Genomic DNA, 26407 nt, shown 5'->3' on the forward strand with positions numbered 1-26407 from the left:
TATGTCTGTCGAAGCCATATACCCAGAGCCTGCCAAGGAGGCAATTTATCTTCACAATGTCGATCGTCAAAGTTTCTCTCAACATGTTGAAGGAGTTCATGCTGCCACTCATGTTTATCCTTTGGCTGGAAATACTCGTGCACCTCGTCGTGCCCATACTGAAGCCACTGAAAGCACTATTGCTCCAAGGCCTCGAAAGAGATCTCGTGTGCTCAATGACTGAGAGCTTCTTGTGGCCTTGCATCAGAAACATGATAAGCATCATTACTGGCTAAAGCATCAGATGCAAAGCCTCTTGGTGGATGTTAATCGCATTCAAAATCTTGCCACCAAGAATGCGTTTGTCACTCATGAAACCTGTCGGAGGTCATGGAAGAGTCTTTGCTCAGTGTTGAAGCTGATCTTCATGACAATGGATTCACATAGAGATTCAAGTTTGATATCACTCCTCCCAGGAACGTTGTCTAGCATCGAACTCCATCACTCGAAGATTCTGAGTACTCCTCCTCCGCGGCAATTGTTAATGTCAGAGTCATTGATGACGAGATGATGCTACTTCACCACCTCCAGCTTCGGCGCATATCGACACTGCACCAAGTTCGTCTGCACCACCGAACCTCATTGTCGACCCTGCTGCCTCACCTACTCCTCATGGGAACGAGTAGAGGCTCTATGTCTTCAAACCTTTTTGGTCCTTACTGACAAAAGGGGGAGAAGCATATGAGTTGATAGTCTTTAAGCGGGTCCATATGGGTGGTTGCTATACTTTTGCCAAGTGCTTACAACTCTCGCTTTTGAAACATTTGGCTCTTTGAGTAGTAACACTTAAACTTGATGGTCGTCTGCTACTTTTCTGCTATGCTGTGATGCGACGATAAATTCCACATGTGCGATGATAAATCCCGCATGAAGTCATCTTGCAAACGTCCATTTTTCATATGCATGTCATTATCCTAGTTATATTTTTTCATGCATGATGTATTGTCTTCGTAAGTTGAAGAGGATCTCCACAAGTACAACCAGCCATGTGCATTTGCATTCCAAAGCAAACCATTTATATGCACATCTTCAGGGGGAGCCTTTTGCCACCTATGATGACAATATCTTTACAATTTCACATATTTTTATCCCCGTTGAAAACTTCAACCAGTTTGTCATCAATCACCAAAAAGGGGGAGATTGTAAGTGCATCTAGTGCCACCCCTAGTTGGTTTTGGAGTATTGACAACAAACCTGGTTGAGGGACTAATGTGTTTGTGAGAATTGCAGGATAACACAGGTAGTAGTCCCTCATTGATTCGGTTTACCTACCGGAGATGACCCCTAAAAATGTGTGAAGACATTGAAGACAATGGTGGTCTGTGAAGCTATTCACAGTGAAGTCTATGACATGAGAAGACATCGCATGAAGACTATGGAGCGCGAATACTTAGTTGTTTCGTTGTTTCCTTTTCTTCTTTGTTGAGTCATAGGAACCACCGCACTGTTAAGTGGGGTCCAAGTGAACAAAGTCAGAGTGACTAAAGTGATGCTCAACCAAATCCTATGTCTTCAAGCAAAGACAATGAGCGCAAATCTTATCCAGAGTCCGATGAGTCAGCTTTACTTGTAGCCCAAGTCAAGCTGCCGCGTGTGTTTGAAATCTGACCGTTGGAACACGTGTCAGTTCCTTAGTGACCCAGGGTCATTTCGGACAAATCAGGTCGGGTTGCCTTGTGGCTATAAATAGCCCACCCCCTACACCATAAATTGGTGGCTGCTCAGAGTTAGTGCATGGCTTTTGTTGTTTGAGAGCAACCCACCTCCGAAGCATTTGAGAGAGAATCCTTGCAAGGACAAAGCCCAAACCACCCAGAGCCCAAAGAGTGTTTGGCATCACTGAAGTCTTTATGTCCGCGTGATATGAAGATTTGTTACACTTGAGCACTGTGAATCCTCTAGCCGGTTAGGCATCGCGTTCTGAGCATCCAAGAGTCATTGTGGATTACCGGTGAACAAAGTCTGTGAAGGTTTGGAAGTCTACCTTGAAGACTTACCAGAGTGATTGGGCGAGGACTAAGTGTCCTTAGCTCAAGGGGAATAAGGTGAAGACGCGGTCTTCTGAGTTAAATCTCAGCCTCCCTAACCAGACGTATAGTTGTCACAGCAACTGGAACTGTTCGAACAAATCACTGTCCTCTCCGAGCTACTGGTTCTATCTCTCACTTCCCTTTACTTACGGTTTGTCTTCGTGAAGTCATTGCCTGCTTGCATTATCTGTTTGACTTCACTGAGTGACTACTTGTTCTGATTGGCTTCATACTATCTTCCATCCTGATCCTTACTACCTAGCTGCTAATAGTCTTCGTGCTTTCACTTCATTGAATACTTGACTATGGCTTGCCTAGTATAGTCTACCTTCCGCTGCATATGAATAGGGTCATTTCTATTGTTTGTCTTCTAAACTCCCATGTTTTGAAGACTTTCATAAAAATCGCCTATTCACCCCCCACCCCACCCCCCTCTAGTCGATATCCATCTCTTTCAGTATCAAGCATCCCCAATCTTAATTCCTGCTCGTCCTCGAGTAGGTAAATGATAAAAACAGAATTTTTGATGTGGAATGCTACCTAGCATATTTCTCAATGTAATTTTTCTTTATTGTGGCATGAATGTTCAGATCCAAATGATTTAAGATAAAAGTTCATATTGGCATGAAAAAAATAATACTTCAAGCATACTAACAAAGCAATCATGTCTTCTCAAAATAACATGGCTAAAGAAAGCTATCCCTACAAAATCATATAGTCTGGCTATGCTCTATCTTTATCACACAAAGTATTTAAATCATGCACAACCCCGATGACAAGCCAAGCAATTGTTTCATACTTTGATGTTCTCAAACTTTTTCAACTTTCATGCAATACATGAGCGTGAGCCATGGACATAGCACTATATGTGGAATAGAATGGTGGTTGTGGAGAAGACAAGAAAGGACAAGATAGTCTCACATCAACTAGGCATATCAATGGGCTAAGGAGATGCCCATTAATAGATATCAATGTGAGTGAGTAGGGATTGCCATGCAACGGATGCACTAGAGCTATAAGTGTATGAAAGCTCAACAAAAGAAACTAAGTGGGTGTGCATCCAACTTGCTTGCTCACGAAGACCTAGGGAATTTTGAGGAAGGCCATCATTGGAATATACAAGCCAAGTTCTATAATGTAAAATTCCCACTAGTATATGAAAGTGACAACATAGGAGACTCTCTATCATGAAGATCATGGTGCTACTTTGAAGCACAAGTGTGAAAAAAGGATAGTAACATTGTCCCTTCTCTCTTTTTTCTCTCGTTTTTTGGCGGGCTTCTTTGGCCTCTTTTTTTTATTTGGGCTTCTTTGGCCTCTTTTATTTTTTATAAAGTCCGGAGTCTCATCCCGACTTGTGGGGGAATCATAGTCTCCATCATCCTTTCCTCACTTGGGATAATGCTCTAATAATGAAGATCATCACACTTTTATTTACTTACAACTCAAGAATTACAACTCAATACTTAGAACAAAATATGAATCTATGTGGATGCCTCCGGCGGTGTACTGGGATATGCAATGAAGCAAGAGCGACATGTATGAAAGAATTATCAAGGTGGCTTTGCCACAAATACGATGTCAACTACATGATCATGCAAAAGCAATATGACAATGGTGGAGCATGTCATAATAGACGGACAGTGGAAAGTTGCATGGCAATATATCTCGGAATGGCTTTGGAAATGCCATAATAGGTAGGTATGGTGGCTATTTTTAGGAAGGTATATGGTGGGTGTATGGTACCGGCAAAAGTTGTGCGGCACAAGAGAGGCTAGCAATGGTGGAAGGGTGAGAGTGCGTATAATCCATGGACTCAGCATTAGTCATAAAAAACTCATATACTTATTGCAAAAATCTAAAAGTTATCAAAACAAAGTACTACACGTATGCTCCTAGGGGGATAGATTGGTAGGAAAAGACCATCGCTCGTCCCCGACCGCCACTCATATGGAAGACAACCAAAAAGTAAATCATGCTCTGACTTCATCACATAACGGTTCACCATACGTGCATGCTACGGGAATCACAAACTTCAACACAAGTATTCCTCAAATTCACAACTACCCAGCTAGCATGACTCTAATATTACCATCCTCATATCTCAAAACAATCATCGAGCATCAAACTTCTCATAGTATTCAATGCACTCTATATGATAGTTTTATTATACCCAACTTGGATGCCCATCATATTAGGACTAATTTTAAAACCATATCAAATACCATGTTGTTCTAAAAGACTCTCAAAATAATATAAGTTAAGCATGAGAGATCAATAATTTCTACAGAATAAAACCACCACCGTGCTCTAAAAAGGTATAAGTGAAGCACAAGAGCAAAATTGTCTAGCTCAAAAGATATAAGTGAAGCACATAGAGTATTCTAATAAATTCCGATTCATGTGTGTCTCTCCCAAAAGGTGTGTACATCAAGGATGATTGTGGTAAACCAAAAATCAAAGACTCATATCATACAAGACGCTCCAAGCAAAATACATATCATGTGGTGAATAAAAATATAGCCTCAAGTAAAGTTATCGATGAACGAAGACGAAAGAGGGGATGCCATCCGGGGCATACCCAAGCTTAGGCTCTTGGTTGTCCTTGAATATTACCTTGGGGTGCCCTGGGCATCCCCAAGCTTAGGTTCTTGCCACTCCTTATTCCATAGTCCATCGTATCTTTACCCAAAACTTGAAAACTTCACAACACAAAACTTAACAGAAAACTCGTAAGCTCCGTTAGTATAAGAAAATAAATCACCACTTAGGTACTGTTATGAACTCATTATAAACTCATATTGGTGTAATATCTACTGTATTCCAACTTCTCTATGGTTCATGCCCTCCGATACTACTCATAGATTCATCAAAATAAGCAAACAACACATAGAAAACAGAATCTGTCAAAAACAGAACAGTCTGTAGTAATCTGTATCATTCGAATACTTCTGTAACTCCAAAAATACTACCAAATTAGGAAAACCTGAGAAATTTGTGTACCAATCCAGGTAAAAACGAATTAGATCAAAATCACGTTTATGTGAATTAGCAAAACTAATTTACTGGGCGAAAAAGTTTCTGATTTTCAGCAGGATCAACACAACTATCACTGTAAGCTATCCTAAAGGTCTTACTTGGCACTTTATGGAAAAAAAAGCTATAAAACATGATTACTACAGTAGCATAATCATGTGGACACACAAAAACAGTAAGGTTAAATATTGGGTTGTCTCCCAACAAGCGCTAAAGTTTAACGCCCCTAGCTAGGCATGATGATTTCAAATGATGCTCACATAAAAGATAAGAATTGAAACATAAAGAGAGCATCATGAAGCATATGAATAACACATTTAAGTCTAACCCACTTTCTATGCATAGGGATTTTGTGAGCAAACAACTTATGGCAACAAGAATCAACTAGCATATGAAAGCAAAACAAGCATAGCTTCAAAACTTTCAACACATAGAGAGGAAACTTGATATTATTGCAACTCCTACAAGCATATATTCCTCCCTCATAATAATTTTCAGTAGCATCATGAATTAATTCAACAATATAACTATCACATAAAGCATTATTTTCATGATCTACAAGCATAGAAAATTTGCTACTCTCCACATAAGCAAATTTCTTCTCATGAATAATAGTGGGAGCAAACTCAACGAAATAACTATCATGTGATATTTTATTCACATAATCAATCTGAGCATTAAAACCATGGCGACAAGTTTCCTGGATATCATTAATCTTTATAGCATAAATGTCACCACAATAATCATTATAGATAGGAGGCATGCTATCATCATAATATATTTTCTCATCAAAACTTGGGGGACTAAAAATATCATCTTCATCAAACATAGCATCCCCAAGCTTGTGGCTTTGCATATCATTAGCATCATGGGTATTCAAAGAATTCATACTAACAACATTGCAATCATGCTCATCATTCACATATTTTATGCCAAGCATTCTATGTAATTCTTCTTCTAGTACTTGAGCACAATTTTCCTTCCCATCATTTTCACGAAAGATATTAAAAAGATGAAGCATATGAGGCACCCTCAATTCCATTTTTTTGTAGTTTTCTTTTGTGGACTAAACTAGTGATAAAACAAGAAACTAAAAGATTCGATCGAAGATCTAAAGATATACCTTCAAGCACTCACCTCCCCGGCAACGGCGCCAGAAAAGATCTTGATGTCTACTACACAACCTTCTTCTTGTAGACGTTGTTGGGCCTCCAAGTGCAGAGGTTTGTAGGGCAGTAGCAAATTTCCCTCAAGTGGATGACCTAAGGTTTATCAATCCATGTGAGGCGTAGGATGAAGATGGTCTCTCTCAAACAACCCTGCAACCAAATAACAAAGAGTCTCTTGTGTCCCCCAACACACCCAATACAATGGTAAATTGTATAGGTGCACTAGTTCGGCAAAGGGATGGTGATACAACTGCAATAAGGATGGTAGATATGAGTATTTTTAATCTGAAAATATAAAAACAGCAAGGTAACAAGTGGTAAAAGTGAGTGTAAACGGTATTGCAATGCTAGGAAACAAGGCCTAGGGTTCATACTTTCACTAGTGCAAGTTCTCTCAACAATAATAACATAATTGGATCATATAACTATCCCTCAACATGCAACAAAGAGTCACTCTAAAGTCACTAATAGCGGAGAACAAACGAAGAGATTATTGTAGGGTATGAAACCACCTCAAAGTTATCATTTCTGATCATCTATTCAAGAGTCCGTAGTAAAATAACACGAAGCTATTCTTTCCGTTCGATCTATCATAGAGTTCATACTAGAATAACACCTTAAGACACAAATCAACCAAAACCCTAATGTCACCTAGATACTCCAATGTCACCTCAAGTATCCACGGATATGATTATACGATATGCATCACACAATCTCAGATTCATCTATTCAACCAACACAAAGTACTTCAAAGAGTGCCCAAAAGTTTCTACCGGAGAGTCAAGACAAAAACGTGTGCCAACCCCTATGCATAAGTTCACAAGGTCACTGAACCCGCAAGTTGATCACCAAAACATACATCAAGTAGATCACGTGATATCCCATTGTCACCATAGATAAGCACATGCAAGACATACATCAAGTGTTCTCAAATCCTTAAAGACTCAATCCGATAAGATTACTTCAAAGGGGAAACTCAATCCATTACAAGAGAGTAGAGGGGGAGAAACATCATAAGATCCAACTATAATAGCAAAGCTCGCGATACATCAAGATCGTGCCGAATTAAGAACGCGAGAGAGAGAGAGATCAAACACATAGCTACTGGTACATACCCTCAGCCCCGAGGGTGAACTACTCCCTCCTCACCATGGAGAGCGCCGAGATGATGAAGATGGCCACCGGTGAGGGATCCCCCCTCCGGCAGGGTGCCGGAACAGGGTCCCGATTGGTTTTTGGTGGCTACAGAGGTTTGCGGCAGCGGAACTCCCGATCTATGGTACTCCTAGATGTTTTTGCGGTATATGGATATATATAGGCGAAAGAAGTCAGTCAGGGGAGCCATGAGGGGCCCACGAGGGTGGGGGCGCGCCCAGGGGGTAGGGCGCACCCTGGACCCTCGTGGCTTCCTCGAAGCTTCCCTAACGTCTACTCCAAGTCTCCTGGATTGCGTTCGTTCCAAAAATAACTCTCCTGAAGGTTTCATTCCGTTTGGACTCCGTTTGATATTCCTTTTTTGTGAAACACTGAAATAGGCAAGAAAACAACAATTTGGGCTGGGCCTCCGGTTAATAGGTTAGTCCCAAAAATAATATAGAAGTGTATAGTAAAGCCCATTAAACATCCAAAACAGATAATATAATAGCATGGAACAATCAAAAACTGTATATACGTTGGAGACGTATCATCGACCGCGGTCTCGGGGACTACACCCAATGGGTTCACTCAGCGTGCCCGCATTGGTCTGGATCCCACTCGGCACGATCTGTCCCGACCGAGTGGAAGAACTGTAAAGAGACATTTGATAAAGACCCCCGCCGAATCAAACATTCGACGGCGGTCTCGGGAACTACACCCAGTGGGTGCACTCTGCGTGCCCCCACCGATTCAAAGATACACTCGACTCGACCTAGTCAACTCAAGCAGAAGAACTATTTAGCAAAAGTTAAAGCACCCAGTGGGTGAACAGATATAAAGTGCAAACTCATGATAGATGCACATTAAAGGTTTCAAAACACTCATCCATGGACATCTTGCGGATAATAAAGCAGCTGTTTCCAAGTACCATATCCTAACAGAGCAAAGATCAAACTGAAAGATCAGTCGGAAATCATCTCACCTTGACATTGATCTGAAGAGAAAGCTGGCATCATAGGAAGCCTTGCTAGCCTCGTGCACCACCTTCATTTGCTCCAACATAAAGCCTACTTGGAGTATAGCTTCCTTAGCAGCGCCCGCCAGGTCCTCTGGGACATGATGAGAAACAAAGAGCGGAGTTGGTGGAACAGTCGAAGCAGTCAGAGGATCTGAGGCATGGAGTTGCATGGACGGAGCAAGGACTTGAGCGGTCGACGCCGGAGGACGATCAGTCGACACAGGTTCAGCAAAAGAAACAGAAGCCCGAATTGGATCTCCGGTTTGTTGGATCACTGTTTCTGGCGCTGATGTCGACTGAGGTACCTTGCTGGCAGGCACCCTCCTGCTCAAAGTCCTACCCTTTCTTCCCGTGGCCTTCTGGGGCACGTCTTCGTCGTCATCTGGAAGTTCAATGACATCTTGTGGTGATGCACAAGACTCGACCATAAGAATTCAGTCGACCGATAGTTCAACCAAAAAAATGAGCATAAAGATTGTAGAATTATACCCGCTTTGGAAGTGGTCACGTCTTCAGTTTCCTCATTGTCTTGATCCTTGTAAATGTCCATGGAGGTCCCAGAAGTCGCAGCACTAAAAGATTCAGAGCCCACTCGATCAAACAGGAGAATGAGTCGACGACAACATAGAGGTTCCCAAACAATGCAAAAACAAAGGGAAAAAAACAAAACAGTTACGTAGAAGCGATGGGAACGTCCACCTTGATCCTGGGCAAGGCCTTCCGAGGCTTTGAGGGGGCGACCTTGGGCTGCTTGGTGGCCTTTTCAGATGGTTCCGGAGACGATGCCGAGTGCGTTTTTTGCACTTGTGTGCTTGGAGGAGCTGCCTTGCTGCGCCCACCTGCAGGGTCTTGAGACTGTTTGGATCGGCCTGAGCCAGTCGCCACTCTCATCTGTGCTCTCCGTTCCCTCCTGGACTTGATCCCCGTTTGGCATTGAGTACATCTCAGTATAAATCTGCAAGGTAGGGAGTTAAACAAGCATCAATCAGATTCAAGGATAGTTGCAAATCAGAATGAAAAGACACTCGGTAACAAAGGTCAGACCTTGTCCGTCTTGTTTTCGGCGTCGAATGGTACAACTCTTCTAGACCCCCTGGGGTTGTCTTTGTTTCCAGTGATGCCCCGCAGCCACTGTGCCACCGTCTCCTCGGCGACCTCCTCTGGGTGGACCCGGGCGGTGTCATTGGTGCCCGAGTACATCCACATTGGATGATCGCGAGCTTGGAGGGGCTGGATGCGTCGACTGAGAAACACGTCCAACAAATCCATGCCAGTAACACTGTCATGGACCAATTGAACTACCCGGTCGACTAGCATGGACACTTCTACTTTCTCTCCTGAAGTCACGGTCAATGAAGAGGGTTGGCGGACTCGATCCATGGTGAAGGGGGGAAGACCAGTCGACTGACCAGGGGTCGGAACATCTTGGCAATAGAACCAGGTCGACTGCCACCCCCTAACCGACTCGGGAAGGGTCATAGGAGGAAAAGTACTCCTGACCCTCATCTGAATCCCTAAACCCCCACACATTTGGATCACATGCGTCCTTTCGTCAGTCGGATTTGCCTTCTTCATAGTTTGGGAACGGCGGGTAAAGATGTGTTTCAATAAACCCCAATGTGGTCGACAACCCAAGAAGTTTTCACGCAGAGAGACATACGCAGCGAGATATGTGATAGTGTTGGGAGAGAAATGATGAAGTTGGGCACCAAAAAGTTCAGGAAACCCTGGAAAAAAGGATGCGGAGGCACAGTGAAACCACGGTCGACATGAGTTGCGAGGAGGACGCACTCACCCTCTTGCGGCTGAGGCTCGGTCTCGTTCCCCGGCAACCTCCAAGATCCGTCAGCAATCAAGCCCGCGGCGGCCAGATCCTCCAAATCTTCTTTCTGGATCATGGACCGAATCCAGCTCCCCTGGATCCAACCAGGCGGCAATCTAGACCTCGACGATGACCCCCGACTCGTCTTCTTGCCCTTCATCATTGCCATCGCCTTCTTCATGCGCTCCAGGGCCGCCGTCCTGTCCTTTCCCATTGCGGCGAACTACGCACGGGCAAGCGGCGGCATCAAAAGTGGAGGAGGACGTGGTGGGGAAGCAGAGGAAGAAGAAGGGGAATAAGGTGCATTGTGCAAACGCATCGGCCTCGACGCCTTTTATGGGCCCGCTTCCGAGTGGCTGACTCGTGGGCCCAAGCAGTCTTGTCAAATCCCGTAACAGTCGCACGCCTGATACGTGGCAAAAAATGTGGCGCGATAATTGAGGCGCCCCTGTCTATCCACCCCGTTTACTGCGGCGCGCTCCGTCTCGCACGCTTCCCCAAAGTTCTGAATCCCGTGAGATCTGGGAACCGCAGAGTAACCAGTCGCGCTGAAGATTTCGTACCATATCAACACTCGAAGATTGTCAGTATAGTTCACTCGACGACCTCTCAATCGATCAAGGTGACTGAAATAAAGTTGAAGTTTCAGCATGATTCCCAAACTCGGGAAAAATGCCTACGAAGCATAAGAATCAGGTCGGGATCAACTTCAACTCTCTTTTCATTCAGACCTCAATCCATTCGAGGGCTAATGACGATGCCATGGACCTAGGGTAGGGTCCTAGGCTTGACCTAGATGCCCTACCCAAGGTCACTACCCTAAATCAAGAACATTCAAAGTATAACAAAAGATACCGACTGAAGTAACCTTGGAGTGCAATCCACTCGACCAATTATCTCATTCGGATACCCCAATTCCATTCGACCAGGATGAAGTTACTCGACCATACAAGAAACCAATCGGAGTGCAGAAGACCTAGAGTCACCCAGGATGGCAACGGTCAGGCGTTCACTCCGTAGTCTTAAAGATCATTGAAGCTCTTTATAGCTGGCGTTACCAATAACGCCCTGTCTTAATGTACATTGAACCCTATAACGTGGGATGGCTGGGGTCCTGGCACACTTTATATAAGCCACCCCCTCCTCTAGCACAAGGGTTCGCACCCCCTGTAACACACACACACACACACTCATATTCCAGTCGACCGCCTCAGGGCACCGAGACATAGGGCTTTTACCTCCTCCGAGAGGGGCCTGAACTCGTAAACTCGTGTGTACAACCTCGCCGTAGCTAGGGCCTTGCCTCCTCATACGTACCCCCTACTATTACCGTCAGACTTAGTACCACGACACCCGATGTCGCCGACGCCAACCAGGCTTTGCCCGGCGGCGGCGGCGGGAGAGGTGGCAGAGGGAGTCAAGGACTTGGTGGCGCTAGGGATCCCCCCTGGTCGCCGCGCGGGGGCGACCCAGGGGAGTCGAGGAGCGACCCTAAGGCTAGGTGGATGTGATTATGATCGGATCCTTTTACAGGCTAAACCCCATGGCTTATATATAGGCCAGAGGGGTACATATGGTTACATGGTCGGTTGCAGATCTAAGGATGCGTATGGCGGTGGCCGAAGATGTCCTTGGAGTACACGTCCAGTCTTCGGCTGAGGCTGTCTTGATCACGTCGAGTGTGAGGCTTCCGGAGTCCTTCCTTATGAGAATGAGGGCCCATAAGCCCAGCCCGAGAACTATGGGCTAGCTAGGTTGGTACCCCCTAGTCCAGGACACCGTCAGTGGTAATCGGGCTTAGGAAGATAGAGGAGTTGAGTGGCTCGAGTGGATTGTTTGAGGATCTCTGGCTTGTGGTCTTTCCTTGAAGTTCAAATCAAAGTACATTTTCATGTGCCCCTTTCGGTACCAAGGTTGTCCTACGTCCAATGTGAATGTTGGATTCACCAAAAACCTATAAAGTACTCACTCTGTCCCATAAGGGGATATTTATAAGAGCTTAATGTAGATGCCATCTTGAAATGAAGGTAAGGTGGCCATTTATAAAGGACTGAGTTCAAGAGATAGACTTGATAAAATGTTGGTTCTCTCAATTGGTTTGCCTTCAATCACTAAAACCCCAATAGAGGCATCTAAGAGATTCACTTTCAACCATGTTCGGCACCCATTTTCCGCGTGTAATTCACATTTGGATTTGATTTTTTCGTCGATTGCAGACACGTGTCTTGTGGATATCTATAAAGAAAATAAAATAACTTCATCGATATTAGTGGGCCTAAGTAACAAATATAGTGTGAAAGAAATTCTTAACAAAAAACATTATATACAATTCAATACAACAAATCATACAATCCACACAGAAAAAAAACTAAGGATTTCAAACCTCAAAAATTTCTACGATCAAATACTAAGCCCTTAAATGACGCAGCCAGCCAGGGACCAAACTGAAAGAAAAGGAGTTTATTACTGGGAGCCTGCAAAACAACAGGCGACAGCCATGTTGATGTGGCCTGCTTGCCTCCACTACCACTAGCGCCTCCCCCATTTGCCGCGGGCGACGGAGGATAGCAGCGCAGCGGCACAGCAGCCAGAAGACGGCCATGGCGGCTTCCACCGCGTCCCGCCTCTCGCCCCCTTGCCTCCACGCTGCTCCCCACCACCCGCTCCGCCGCTCGCGTTTCTCCCCTCTACGCGCCGCCAAGTATATACGCCCCCCTTTGCTCCATCCTTCCTTTTTCACGAAATATTGCATTCCCAAATGTTAGGCTCCGTCCGGTTCATGGAGCCTGCAATAAGATAATTTTAGGGGCTTTCTGGTAGTACATAGGCTAGTGACTAGCGAGTAATGATTATACTGGTCCTTTTTGTCCATTCTAATTAATAAAGGAAATTCTGTTTTACTTTTTTGTGGTTTTTTTTCCTGTTTAACTTGAAGTTAGGATCATGTATTCTGTTAATTGTCGTTATTAACTCGTATTGGCAGCAAGGTGCAAAATTAAGTTGCTTGCTCTAGCTTAATGGTGGACCAATAGTTGGATCTGCTTCTAAAGTGCTAATTATGGTTCTCAAGTTACTTATCGTGCATCTGTTGGCATTTGGTCATGTGAATCTATGATTGTAGGTTGGAAGCTGTGTTATCTATTGGAACTCATGTAATCCCACACCCGAGAAAGGTTAGCCATTTATGTCAATTCAGTTGTTTGCAAATCATATACTGGGTGGTGCTTTTGCCTTTTTCCATATGTAGACCTGAAGTTCCCTACTTTTGCTCACATTATCAAGGTTGAGACCGGAGGAGAAGATGCTTTCTTTGTGGGCGGTGATGGTGGTGGAGTATTTGCCATTGCAGACGGCGTTTCAGGGTATGCCATCTTTGCTGCAATAAACTCTATTTATTTCGAGAATCGCTCCATTGAACTGCGATCAGTGCCCTTAGTCTCATCTCTTGTAGTTTGGATTGCTTTCAGCACTTTACAAGAGATATATGTTGCTTTCAGCAATTTGCATTGACACATGGCTTTTATCCAGCTAGTCATTCTCTTATCTACTGACAGATGGGCAGAAAAGAATGTCAACCCAGCTCTGTTTTCTCGAGAGCTTATGGCAAACAGCTCTACTTTTATCAAGGATGAGGAGGTATTTCTATGTTAGTACTACTGAGTAAACTATGTTCCAGTACCATGTCATGTACTACTATTGCGACAAACTAAATATCATGTCTTCAGGTCAGTCAGGATCCTCAAATTCTTCTGATGAAGGCTCATGCTGCAACTTCTTCCATCGGATCTGCTACAGTGTAAGCATGTTCTTACAGTGTTTGGAGCCTTCCAGATCACTCATTTTCCTAGTAGATGTGTCAAAATTTATACAATTATGTGTGATGGTAACAGAATCGTCGCGATGCTTGAGAAGACTGGAACCCTGAAAATTGCGAGTGTGGGCGACTGTGGTTTGAAAGTTATTCGAAAAGGTGATTATGAATGAAATTTATATTTATCTTAAGGTTATTAGAATACTTACTTCATTCCAATTTTAATATTTCTTCTTCTTCAACATATAGGGCAAGTGATGTTCTCTACATGCCCGCAAGAACATTACTTTGATTGTCCATACCAGCTAAGCTCCGAGGCAATTGGTCAAACATCTCAAGATGCATTGGTACTTAGTTGCTTTTTTTATTTCTGTTGAAGCACCCAGCAATATGACACGAGTATTGTAGTGTTGGTCATTTATTACTTCACTGCAGTGATCTATAAAGTTGAACAATATTTAAGTGTTTTTGAAGACTGGGCTTACTGATCTTGATCCCTTTTGGTTTTATGCTAGGTTTGCACTGTAAATCTTATGGAGGGTGATATGATAGTCAGTGGCTCAGATGGATTCTTCGACAATATCTTTGATCAAGAGATCCTTGCTGTCATTAAAGAGTCTCCAGGGATAAACGAAGCTGGTAAATCTCACTCTTTCAACTCGGCAACTGGAGACGTAAAACAACATGGTGCATCCTTCCAATTCCTCTGAAAACTTTCATGTTTTCCGCAGCAAAAGCTTTGGCGGAGCTTGCAAGAAAACATTCAGTGGATGTAACATTCGATTCACCCTACTCGATGGAGGCCCGGAGTAGGGTGCGAAAGAAATACATCATCCCTGTTATCCTGTCACTCTTCACAAGTTTCTTCAATTCTTTTGCTAAAAAATGTATGATATCACACATTTCATTCCGTTGCTTACATGCAGGGTTTCGATGTTCCTTGGTGGAAGAAGCTACTTGGAGCTAAGCTCGTAGGTACGTGACCATGATACCATCACACGCTGTGTCATGCTCTGTTCCATCCAGCAGAACCAGAAAGCCCATGATACCATTTTTTGTCGATGCAGGCGGTAAGATGGATGACATTACGGTCATTGTCGCGCAAGTGAAGACGGTGGTGATCCCAGATGATGAGGTAGACCTGTAGATTCATCCAGTTTCAATACGAAGTTATTTACATTTTTCACATTGGGATTGTTTATGTGGTGTGATATTTGCAGGGTAGTGGAGTTGAACTGGAGAAAGTGGGTGGTGAGCAACTCGCTGCTGCCGGAGTTGCATCCACCGAACAGAATGAATGAAAAGGAGTTGTATATATTGAATAGAAATTCATTTTCTTTTCCATTTTGGTCATGTTGTACTATACCGCAGTCCAAAGAAATTGAAGTGAAATGTACTTGTGAATACCCATGCGTGTATAATTTCTGCAGATTGGGTTTATTAATATGAGTAAAATTACACTTTGAATCTCGACTTATTGCAGGGGTGGATTAACAAGCAGCTCAGCTCGTTAAGACTCATGATCATTTAAGCCTCAGATCGTCAAGCTCATTTTCATTAACGTCCAGAATCTAACATTGACCGGTTCATTAAAGTTCACGAGCACGTTAGGGCTCCACCCCCCACCATCACAACGCCCAGTGGTAGTGGTAGGGCCTCGACGTTATGATGGCCCCGTCGGCCGCCGGCGATGTAGCCATACCGAAGGTGGAGGTGAAGGAGGAGGTGTTTGAGGAGCCCCCTATTGCGGACCTGAACCGGCCTTGGGCCGCAAAAAATTTGAGTTGCTAGGCTTCCTTGCAAACTGGTTGGGTGCCTCGATAACCCGACCCGTGGTGTGTGCTATTTTTTCTTCCGATGCAACGCACGGGCATATTTGCTAGTTGCTATGAATTTAATTTAAAAGATCCGTTAATGAGATACAAGACCTAGTAATAATTTATTTTTTATTCTCACTTAAATTACTAGAGAAAACAATGAGCGGTTAGGGAATATATGCAAAAAGAAAAGTAATCGCAATTAAAAAAACGAATTGGTCCCGATGGGGCTTGAACCCATGACCTTTGGTACATCAGACCAACACTCTAACCAACTAAGCTACAGGACCTAATTATATTTTTCTTCCGATGCAACACATGGGCATATTTGCTAGTTGCTATGAATTTAATTTAAAAGATCCGTTAATGAGATACAAGACCTAGTAATAATTTATTTTTTATTCTCACTTAAATTACTAGAGAAAACAATGAGCGGTTAGGGAATATATGCAAAAAGAAAAGTAATCGCAATTAAAAAAACGAATTGGTCCCGATGGAGCTTGAACCCATGACCTTTGGTATATCAGACCGACACTCTAACCAACTAAGCTACAGGACCTAATTATATTTTTCTTCCGATGCAACGCATGAGCATATTTGCTAGTTGCTATGAATTTAATTTAAAAGATCCGTTAATGAGATACAAGACCTAGTAATAATTTATTTTTTATTCTCACTTAAATTACTAGAGAAAACAATGAGCGGTTAGGGAATATATGCAAAAAGAAAAGTAATCGCAATTAAAAAAAACGAATTGGTCCCGATGGGGCTTGAACCCATGACCATGACCTTTGGTATATCAGACCAACACTCTAACCAACTGAGCTACAGGACCTAATTATATTTTTAATATTTGTTTTATGTTAAAATAATTGGTTATTAAAAAGCAATGACCAGTTATTGGAAATAACAAAAAAATAGCAATCGCAATTAAAAACGAATTGGTCCTGATGGGGCTTGAACCCATGACCTTTGGTATATCAGACCAACACTCTAACCAACTGAGCTACAGGACCTAATTATATTTTTAATATTTGTTTTATGTTAAAATAATTGGTTATTAAAAAGCAATGACCAGTTATTGGAAATAACAAAAAAATAGCAATCGCAATTAAAAACGAATTGGTCCTGATGGGGCTTGAACCCATGACCTTTGGTATATCAGACCAACACTCTAACCAACTGAGCTACAGGACCTTATTACTTAATTAATATATTTTGTATTTTAAAATAATTAAAATTGTAGTTACGCTTTTTGCTTACACTGCGGCCGGGTTGAATAACTGAATAACTGGGAGAGGTGCTTTGAATTCATTCAAGAAACGATTGGAGTCAACCCTGCGACAAATTCGAGGGTCCAGTGGTTCGCATTTTATTCCGAGAGTCGTGTCTCGGACACATACATCAGCGATACATAGGGACTTCTCCCTGAAAAAAATAATTATCACACAAAGATAATTACACAGTAATATATAGCCCTAATTTTGTCTTCAGCGTTCAGTGGTTTGAGAAAGTCATGATAATTTCCTGCTGCAACATACGGTAATTCATCGCTGCGGTAATCCTGTGGAGTAGGCTCATCTATCTTCAGACCCAGAGTTTATTACTACACTCATCAGTTTAATACAAATTCGGAAATCCAATTTGGTTCCCGAGAGCGTCCCTGCGTGCGAGAATAATCTTTGAAATGTCAAAAGAATACGAAGAAAAAAATTTATGTATTCATGGTCCAAATGCTACTTGGGAATTTTTAGGCAAAAAGGTTAAACTTTTTGGACTGTGCAAGAAAACAAATTGAACACTCAATGTTACCCCAAAATGTCACGTCAAATTTTTTTCACGGACGAAACACTAACTCGAACATGCTTGCGACTCTAACTCAAACATCCACACAAAAAATCAGAATTTTTTTAAAACAATTTACTAGTTTTCTGAGTTACTGTTCATACTGGAGCAAATGCTCCGGGGAGCCAAAACGCTTTCCTATACAAATTACTTGACAACTCTTTTTGTGCCACACGTCATCTGCCAACATTTCGCAAGATGGTGGTAACCCACTCACCCCCGCATTGCCCTCCTGCTTGGGCGACTCGGCGGCAACCAAGCCCAACCGCCAGGCCCGCTGCCGCAGCTCTCTCCATCCCCTCTGTCGCCGCTGGAGGAGGCCGCTGGGCTAGGCGCCTAGGCCCAGGCGGCTGACGGCGGTGGCAGAGGAGATCCTTCCACTGGCGGGGCAGGGTGGTGAGGGGCATCTTGACGAGCTAGAGTGCGTGCCTCGGATTCGGGCCTCCACGGCACGTCTAGCTTCCTCTGTGGGCCATCAATCTGATCTCGGATCATCGGCAGTGGCGTGGAGGGCCTGGTGGATAGGTCGGCGGCATGCGTGGTCTGGCCTCTAGTCAGATCTGATCTGGCCGGTGCGGCCTGCTTGCTGCACATTGGCAGAGATTTATGGCGGCACGTGCACACGATGCTTAATGGATGTTCAGCGAGTAGATCCAGGTGAAAACTTTGCTCTCGGCTAGTTGCCAACTGCCAAGGCCGGCAATGGTGGCGCTCTTCTGTGTCGTCTCCTTCTTAAAGGCATCTCTGTGGAGAAGCTCCACACCTCTATCCACTACCTCCGGGGAAAACAGTAGATCAGTCAACCGGATGACAGCGGCGCTCTAGTGTCGTTCCCCCCTTGGGGCGTCTTTTTTGGAGGTGTGCATTGGCGAGAGGGACCAGTGCATGGTTTCAGCGGTTGAGCGGCGTTTCATGTGACCATCAACAACATGGAGTCTCGTCAGCATGACGCTGCAGGGTCTCGACGATGGATGCGTGATGATGGATGCGCGCGGGGAGGTGGCGTTATCTAGCACCATGGTGGCATCGACGGCAGGCCTGGCAAGGCCGATGCATCAGTACCTGCTGTGAAGATGGATCATTGAGAGATGGTGGTGGGGACCTCTATAATGTGCGCATGTGGTGCCCACTTAGAGTGCGCCGGACCGATGTGTGCCCCGGCCCGGAGATTGCGGCTTGGTTGAGGTCTCAGGTTTTAGATGTTGGGCTTCAGTGTGAGGTCTGGGCAGGCGGCCCCAACAATACACACCCTTCATCAAGTTGATAGAAGTAGCGACGGATGTGTTAATAGACAGATTGCAAAATGAATTCAATCAATTGGATATACAAATTCATTATTCACTGCCAATGATATGAAATATCATAACGTTAATCCACTCATAACAGGAGAATTGTTTGTTGCCAAGATGGTGGTCTCAAACTTATTGATGTATTACTTTGTAAAGTCCTTGATGTATAATTAATAAAATGGGTACATGCATCACGCTGATGCAAAGGCCGAGGGTCATCCTCCTTTAACAAAAAAAAAATCTAACAACAGCTGGGACCGACATTTGGCAGTTGGATCTGCTGCTCTTGAAAGATATACTACTTCATAAAGTTATAAATAACATTTTGGGGCATTGGTTTTGTATTTTGTCATGATTTCCAAGAATGTCGTATGGTGATGAAAGTATGCAAGCCAACAAACAATTTCTCAGTGTTTCATAAAAAAAATCAGAATTTTTTGAATTGTTTTTTCCTTCTTCTCAATTATCCACTATCTCCTGGCTTCACGCAAAGGTAACTGGATTTTTTTTTTTGAGGGGTAGGTAACTGGATTTCTGATGGCCCTCTTAGCATCACTCGCTGATGCTCTGGGTCTTGCTGACGCAGACGCGCACATGGAGCTCCCTGCTCTCGTCTCGCTCATGCAGCATCCTGGGAAGCACAGAGAGAGCCTCATAGTCGTCGTATACCAGTTCAGTGGGCGCCGGGCAGCTCGCCACGACCTTCGTCTCCAGCTTCACAACGAGCCCCTTGGCCGGAGGGCCCTCCACTGCGACCGAGGAGCTGTACACCGGCCCAGCGGCGGCTTTATTCCTGACACACGCAAGGGCGACGTGGTGGTAGAGTTCGACACGGTGAATGTGCAAGAGGAATACGCCATCGTCCTCCTCCGCGACCAAGAGCTCCTCGCAAATCTCCTCCGAATCCAGCTCGTCAAAGACATACTGGTGGGCCGTGCCGTAGGTGATCTTGCGGGCGCCCCAGGCGTGCCGGCCAGACTCCTCGGTGAGGTGGCGCACGAGGTCCGCCGGCGAGCCCTCGAGAAGGCACTCCGGGCACGAGCAGGGCGCGCACGCGCAAGCGGCCGCGTGCACCGCAGCGTCACGGTAGGCCACCGAGCTCGCGCAGCCGTGCTTTCTGTACGGGCACGCCACCTTCGTGTAGCCGAACAGGGTGTCCAGGTAGGCGTTCTGGACGTAGACGGCGGACGCGGCCAAGCCTGCGCAAGGACGGCACTCGCCTCCTCCTCCGCCGCCGCCGCCGCCGCAGTCGCCGCACGCGACGGGATGCATACGTGAGCACTGCGATCGATGTCATACAGAGAGACAAAAATAAAACTTACGAGTTGTGTGGGCTGTACTGAATGCAGATTTTGGTTTCCCTTGTTTGTTCGGCTAACCTGGTAAACGGGGGGCTTCAGAGGGCCATGGCACTCGTCGCAGCGGAGGACCGTCTTGGGCACGTCGGAGTCCAGCAGCTTCACCACCTCTCCCTCCGCCCCCGCGACCGCTACAGCGCCGCCGGCTAGCACCTTCACGCCGGACGCCGCCAGCGCCGGCGCGTCTACAGCAGCTGGACTGGGCGCCGGCACCGACTTGCGGCCCGGCCGGCCCTTCAACAGCGGCGTCTTGCCGTCCACCGTGTCCTTCCTCTTGCCACCCATATCGCCAGTGGGATCTAGGATAAGAGGGTGTGTGAGAGAGGTGGTCTTACGGATTGAAGAGAAAACAGAGGCCAAAATGAAGAACACACACTGGACTGGAGTAGCTGATCACATTAGTTTATATAGCAGAAGGAAAAATGCACAAGGATTTAAAGAGACTAACCAACCACGCCGAATGACTCGCGCGTCGGTCAATCCTTCTAGGACTCGGCTCTTCGTAACTAGCGCAGCATCGAAGCTGCAACGACTATTCATCTACTCCTACCTCGGGCATGCATCATCCAACCACTCCAACCGGATGGGGTGTGCTGTTTTAATTGCATCGTGGGAAGATTTGATCCGCCCGCACCATTTTGTGCACTAACGGTTGGGGCCCATCGTGTGACGCCCCTTAGGCCTCGTTTGATACAAGCGGATCGACAGGGTTTCTAGAGGAATAACCCGGCGGGGCCCAGAAACCTCGCTAATCCTCGTCAGCCCATTTGTTTCACGGGGTTTAGCCAGCCCAATCCCTTCGATCCCCTTCGTTCCCCTCCTATCCACGCGGTTGGCGAGCCTCGAGGGCACCCGCGCGGAACTGGACGGGCGAGACGCGCGAGACAGAGCGTCGCCCAGCCGCTGGATCTTCAACACCTCGCCGCTGCCACTGAGAGGACGAGCCCCGCCGTCGCCGCTGGATCTTCAACGCCCCGTCGCCGCCAGAGCGTCGACGTCCCCCTCCGCCGGTTCTTCCCGAGGAGATTCCTCTCCTCTCCTCCACTACTTCACCTCCTCTGGAAACCCTAAGGCCATTGTTAGACAAAGTCTTATGCACTCATGTAACGTTGCCGTAATTCTAGGATCAGGAGACCACGTCGGGCCCGAGTGCCACTTGTATAGGACGTGCAGTTCTCTCTGATATAATGATGCACTGTGATCTGTAAATCAATCAAGGAAATATCTTTCCAACTTGGTATCAGTTGCTTCCAGGTTCTCCACATGGCCGGCACCGACTCCTCCCCGTCCGCCGCCGCCATGGACTCCGTCACCTCGCCGGGCTCCCTCTCCTCCACAGCGCCTTCCGCCTCCATTGCCTCGGCCTCTTCCTCTCCGCCGTTCGTCTTCGGCACGACGCCCTCCCTCTTCAGCAGCACCGCCGCCCCCGTCGGCTCGCAGTTTGCGCCCCTTTTCTCCTCCGCCCCTACAGCGCCCCCGCCCCCTGCTCCTCGCCTCTCCATCTACAACGACCACATCTCCAACCACATCAAGTTTCTCCTCAAACCCGTGGATCACAACTACCACAAGTGGAAATCCTTCTTCCTCATGGTCCTTATTCGCCACGGCGTCAAATTCCTCATCGAGCACCCTCCTCCTCCCAATGCTGATGCCGCCTACCTCGAGCTCGATGCCCACGTCGTTCTCTGGATCTACGCCACGCTTGCCGACTCCATGGTGGATCACGTCGTCGGCGCCACCAACACCTACGCGCTTTGGCACAAGATCAAGGACTTCTTCCTTGCCAACCGCGCTGCCCGGTTCATGATCCTCAACCGGCAGTATCGCAACCTCAAGCAGGGCGATCTTTCCGTGGCTGAGTACGCGCGGCGCATGAAGCTCCTCACTGACGGCCTCGCCGACATCGAGCACGCCGTCACCGAGGTGGATCTTCGCACTCAGTTCCTCCACGGCCTCGACAAGCGCCTCGACACCATCCGGGTCGTTCTCGGTGACCAGGAGCTGCCGTTCGACACCGTCCTCTCTCGGGTCATCCTGGCCGAGGAATCCCAGGCGCAGCGCGCTGCTGAGGAGAGCGCCTCGGCGTTCGCGCTCCCCGGTGGTGATCGCGATGGCGTCCACGGCGGCAGTTCCGAGGCCGGCGCTCGGGGCAGTGCTGACCGCGGCCAAGGCAGCGGCTCCTCCGATCGCGCCCAGGGCTCCCCGCATCCCCAACAACAGCCCTCTAGACGTGGCCGCGGTGATCGATCTGCCGATGGTGACCGCGGCCGTGGACGTGGCCGCGGCCGTGGTCGCGGGCGTGGCGACTCCTCTGCTCGCGGCCAGCACTCTCAGCCGGCGTTCTCCCCCTTCACAGGCTACTTCGCTCCATATGGCATGGCCTTGCCGTCGTCGCGCTCCGGCTGGGTCCCTCCCAACGCCGCTGGTGTCTTGGGCCCTCGCCCCAACGCCCATGCTCAGGCATACAACATGTACCCGCCTGCGCCGATGCCTCCCTACTACCCACCCACGCCGCCGTCGTGGGAGCATCTTGCCATGCTCAACGCCGCCTACAGCAACTCCGGCTTCCCCAACCAACCTGCCCCCGAGTGGTTCTTGGACAGTGGCGCCTCTTCGCACGTGACCGGCAACCAAGGTATCTTAACCTCGTCTAGTCATTCATTAAAGCATGTTCCTTCAAGCATACTTGTTGGCAATGGACATCATCTCCCCGTCACGGCCACTGGCTCCACCACCCTCCACCGTCACAATTTTCGCCTCACGGACATTCTTGTTTCTCCACATGTAGTTACTAGCCTTATTTCCGTACGCAAATTTACAAAAGATAACTCATGTTTCGTTGAATTTTTTCCGTGTGGTTTTCTTGTGAAGGATCTTCGCACTCGACAAGTTCTCATGATCTCCGCTAGCACCGGCGACCTCTACCCCTTCATTGGAAATAAACCAGCACGGGCGTCCGCACTCCTCACCACCACCTCGGATTTGTGGCATCGTCGTCTCGGGCACCCCGGCGCTCATACCCTTTCTACTATTTCTTGTGATTTTCTTAGTGATTGTAATAAGGCACCCCATCTCCCATGTAGCGCTTGCCAATTAGGGCGCCAACCACGCCTCCCTTTCCTTCTTCCCATAGCAAAACATTCCCCCCTTTGATTTAATTCATTGCGATTTGTGGACATCACCGGTTGTAAGTTTTTCCGGCTTTCAATACTATCTTGTTATCTTGGATGACTACACACATTACTCTTGGACATTCCCCTTGCGTCAAAAATCCGAGACCTCTACCGTACTACAGCGTTTCTTCACCTTTGTTCACAATCAATTCCATGTGATCATTAAATGTATGCAATGTGACAATGGTGGCGGATTCATCAATAACTCTCTTCGCTCCTTTTTTTCTTCGAACGGTATAGCCTATTGGTTTTCTTGCCCACACACTTCCCCTCAAAACGGCAAAGCGGAACGTCTCATTCGCACCACCAATGATATTGTGCGCACTCTCCTTCTCCAAGATAACTTAACACCTCCCTTTTGGGTGGAAGTCCTTCATACCGCTACCTACCTTCTCAACCGGCGCCCCTCACAAGCTATCACACCATATACGCCATACTATCTCCTCCACGGTGTGCAACCCGAGTACTCTCATCTTCGTGTGTTCGGTTGCCTATGTTTCCCTAACCTCTATGCCACCATGGACAACAAACTCTCCCCTCGCTCCTCTCCTTGTGTTTTCCTTGGTTACCCCCTAGAACACAAAGGGTACAGGTGCTACGACCTCAAAACTCGACGCGTTGTCGTTTCCCATCACGTCGTTTTCGACGAAACAATATTTCCATATCGCCACCACACGCCGGACCACACCACCCCTACGTCCACATCTGATCGCCATGCAGCTCCTCCCCTCCGGCCGAATCTCTCGGATCCAACGCCTTCCTCGTACGGGCCCCAACCCCCAGATTCGCCTCGCGCTCCACCCACCACCGCCTCTGACGCTGCCGCATGCCGCTCCCCCGCTGGCCACATCGATTCACCCGCACGCCCCTCCTCGTTCCGCACGCCCGGTTCCCCTGGCCCCACCCGCTCGCCTGCCTCGCGGCCCATGCCCGATTCCCCTGCCGCGCCAGATTCGCCTGCCTCGCCTGCCTCCTCTGACTCCTCCTCGGATCCATCGCCAGATCCCCTGCCAGCGGACCAGCCGACCCCACCGGATCCTCCTCGCTTTCCGCTCCATCCACTCCGCCTGTGCCACCTCTCCCTCGCCATGCAGTGCCCATTCAGCCACCCCATAACGCACACAGGATGTCCACCCGGGCCAAAACTGGTTTTCTCATGCCAAAGCGCTTATTTCTTGCCGATGCCACGTCCCACACTATATCTCCCATACCACCCACCTACAAATCAGCTCTCAAAGACCCCCATTGGCACCACGCTATGTTAGAAGAATATCATGCTTTAATGGATAACTTTACTTGGTCTTTGGTGCCTAAGCCTGCAGGTGTTAACATTGTCACGGGCAAGTGGATATTTCGTCACAAGTTCAACAATGACGGCTCCTTGGCATGTTACAAAGCTCGGTGGGTTGTTCGTGGGTTCACTCAACAAGAAGGTGTGGACTATGGTGAAACATTCAGTCCCGTGGTGAAGCCGGCTACCATTCGCGTGGTGCTCAGTCTTGCTACATCTCAGTCATGGCCAATCCACCAACTTGATGTCAAGAATGCATTCCTTCATGGCGATCTCAATGAGACAGTGTATTGCTCCCAACCAGCGGGCTTTGTGGATCCCTCCCGGCCCGACCATGTCTGTCTTCTTCGCAAGTCCTTATATGGCCTGAAGCAAGCTCCACGCACATGGTTTCTTCGGTTCCAAGCATTCCTCTTGTCATTGGGATTTCGGGCTTCCAAGAGTGATTCCTCTTTGTTCATCAAGCATCATGGCTCCTCCATTGCATATTTGTTAGTCTATGTGGATGACATCATTCTCACGGCTAACTCCCCCGCCGTTCTCTCCTCCGTCATCAACTCCCTCAAGTCGGAGTTCTCCATGACGGATCTTGGCCCTCTCCATCATTTCTTGGGCATCAATGTTACTACCAACACCTCCGGCCTTTTCCTATGCCAACAGCAATACACACTTGAGATCCTCGCGCGTGCCAAGATGCTAAACTGTAAGCCCGTCTCCACACCTATCGACACCAGCTCCAAGTCCTCCTCCCAAGACGGCCAACTCCTCTCCAATTCCACGCACTATCGCAGCCTGGCCGGCGCCCTTCAATACCTTACTCTCACCTGGCCTGACATCGCCTATGCCGTTCAACAAGTTTGCTTATTCATGCATGCCCCACGAGACACGCACATGCAACTTGTCAAACGGATCCTTCGGTACTTACAGGGCACCTCTCACTATGGTCTCCAACTATATAAGTCCTCCTCCATGGATCTTATTGCTTACACTGATGCGGATTGGGCGGGTTGTCCGGATACACGTCGGTCTACTTCTGGCTTTTGTGTGTTCCTCGGCTCCAATCTTGTCTCTTGGTCCTCCAAGAGGCAGCCCACTATCTCTCGTTCAAGTGCCGAAGCGGAGTACCGGGGTGTGGCGAACTGTGTGGCCGAATCATGCTGGTTGCGTCAACTCCTCCATGAGCTTCATCTCCCTCCCACCCGGGCCACCATTGTGTATTGTGACAACATCAGTGCCTCTTACCTTGCATGCAATCCGGTGCAACACCAACGCACAAAGCATATTGAGATCGACTTACACTTCGTCCGTGATCGCGTGGCTCTTGGCGAAGTTCGTGTTCTTCATGTTCCTTCGAGCTCTCAATTTGCTGATGTTTTCACTAAGGGGTTGTCGTCTCAAGTGTTTCAAGATTTCCGGTCCAGCCTGAACATCCTTCCCCGTGGAGTTCCGGCTGGGGGGGGGGGGTGTTAGACAAAGTCTTATGCACTCATGTAACGTTGCCGTAATTCTAGGATCAGGAGACCACGTCGGGCCCGAGTGCCACTTGTATAGGACGTGCAGTTCTCTCTGATA

The 26407-nt window shown here is 47.1% G+C and overlaps 2 protein-coding genes and 5 non-coding genes across 8 annotated transcripts; 1 reads left to right on the forward strand and 6 right to left on the reverse strand.

The window, feature by feature from the left end:
- Positions 1-12696: 12696 nt before the first annotated feature.
- Positions 12697-15529, forward strand: LOC123064937 (probable protein phosphatase 2C 1). Of its 2 annotated transcripts, none has more exons than XM_044488326.1 (12): positions 12697-12952; positions 13373-13424; positions 13534-13613; positions 13806-13887; positions 13977-14047; positions 14142-14221; positions 14312-14409; positions 14578-14701; positions 14794-14876; positions 14989-15037; positions 15130-15197; positions 15283-15529. In XM_044488326.1, exons 1-12 carry the CDS (start codon positions 12852-12854, stop codon positions 15361-15363), a joined length of 969 nt encoding a protein of 322 aa, XP_044344261.1. In that variant the 5' UTR covers positions 12697-12851; the 3' UTR covers positions 15364-15529. The 2 variants fall into 2 exon arrangements, with proteins under 2 accessions (XP_044344261.1, XP_044344262.1); XM_044488327.1 differs by having other exon boundaries at positions 12792-12952; positions 13780-13887; positions 15283-15468.
- Positions 15530-16095: 566 nt separating this feature from the next.
- Positions 16096-16169, reverse strand: TRNAI-GAU (transfer RNA isoleucine (anticodon GAU)). The gene has a single exon. It is a non-coding gene; the product is annotated as a tRNA-Ile (tRNA).
- A 195-nt stretch (positions 16170-16364) lies between these two features.
- TRNAI-GAU (transfer RNA isoleucine (anticodon GAU)) lies at positions 16365-16438 on the reverse strand. Its single transcript has one exon. It is a non-coding gene; the product is annotated as a tRNA-Ile (tRNA).
- Positions 16439-16634: 196 nt separating this feature from the next.
- Positions 16635-16714, reverse strand: TRNAI-GAU (transfer RNA isoleucine (anticodon GAU)). The gene has a single exon. It is a non-coding gene; the product is annotated as a tRNA-Ile (tRNA).
- A 107-nt stretch (positions 16715-16821) lies between these two features.
- Positions 16822-16895, reverse strand: TRNAI-GAU (transfer RNA isoleucine (anticodon GAU)). The gene has a single exon. It is a non-coding gene; the product is annotated as a tRNA-Ile (tRNA).
- A 107-nt stretch (positions 16896-17002) lies between these two features.
- On the reverse strand, positions 17003-17076 carry TRNAI-GAU (transfer RNA isoleucine (anticodon GAU)). Its single transcript has one exon. It is a non-coding gene; the product is annotated as a tRNA-Ile (tRNA).
- A 2093-nt stretch (positions 17077-19169) lies between these two features.
- On the reverse strand, positions 19170-20739 carry LOC123064938 (uncharacterized). Its single transcript, XM_044488328.1, has 2 exons — positions 20393-20739; positions 19170-20294 (listed from the first exon to the last, which is right to left on the reverse strand). The coding sequence occupies exons 1-2, from the start codon at positions 20654-20656 to the stop codon at positions 19566-19568; spliced, it is 993 nt and encodes a 330-aa protein (XP_044344263.1). The 5' UTR covers positions 20657-20739; the 3' UTR covers positions 19170-19565.
- Positions 20740-26407: the final 5668 nt, after the last annotated feature.

The sequence above is a fragment of the Triticum aestivum genome, chromosome 3B (genome assembly GCF_018294505.1).
Source record: "Triticum aestivum cultivar Chinese Spring chromosome 3B, IWGSC CS RefSeq v2.1, whole genome shotgun sequence".
Lineage (NCBI taxonomy): Eukaryota > Viridiplantae > Streptophyta > Magnoliopsida > Poales > Poaceae > Triticum > Triticum aestivum.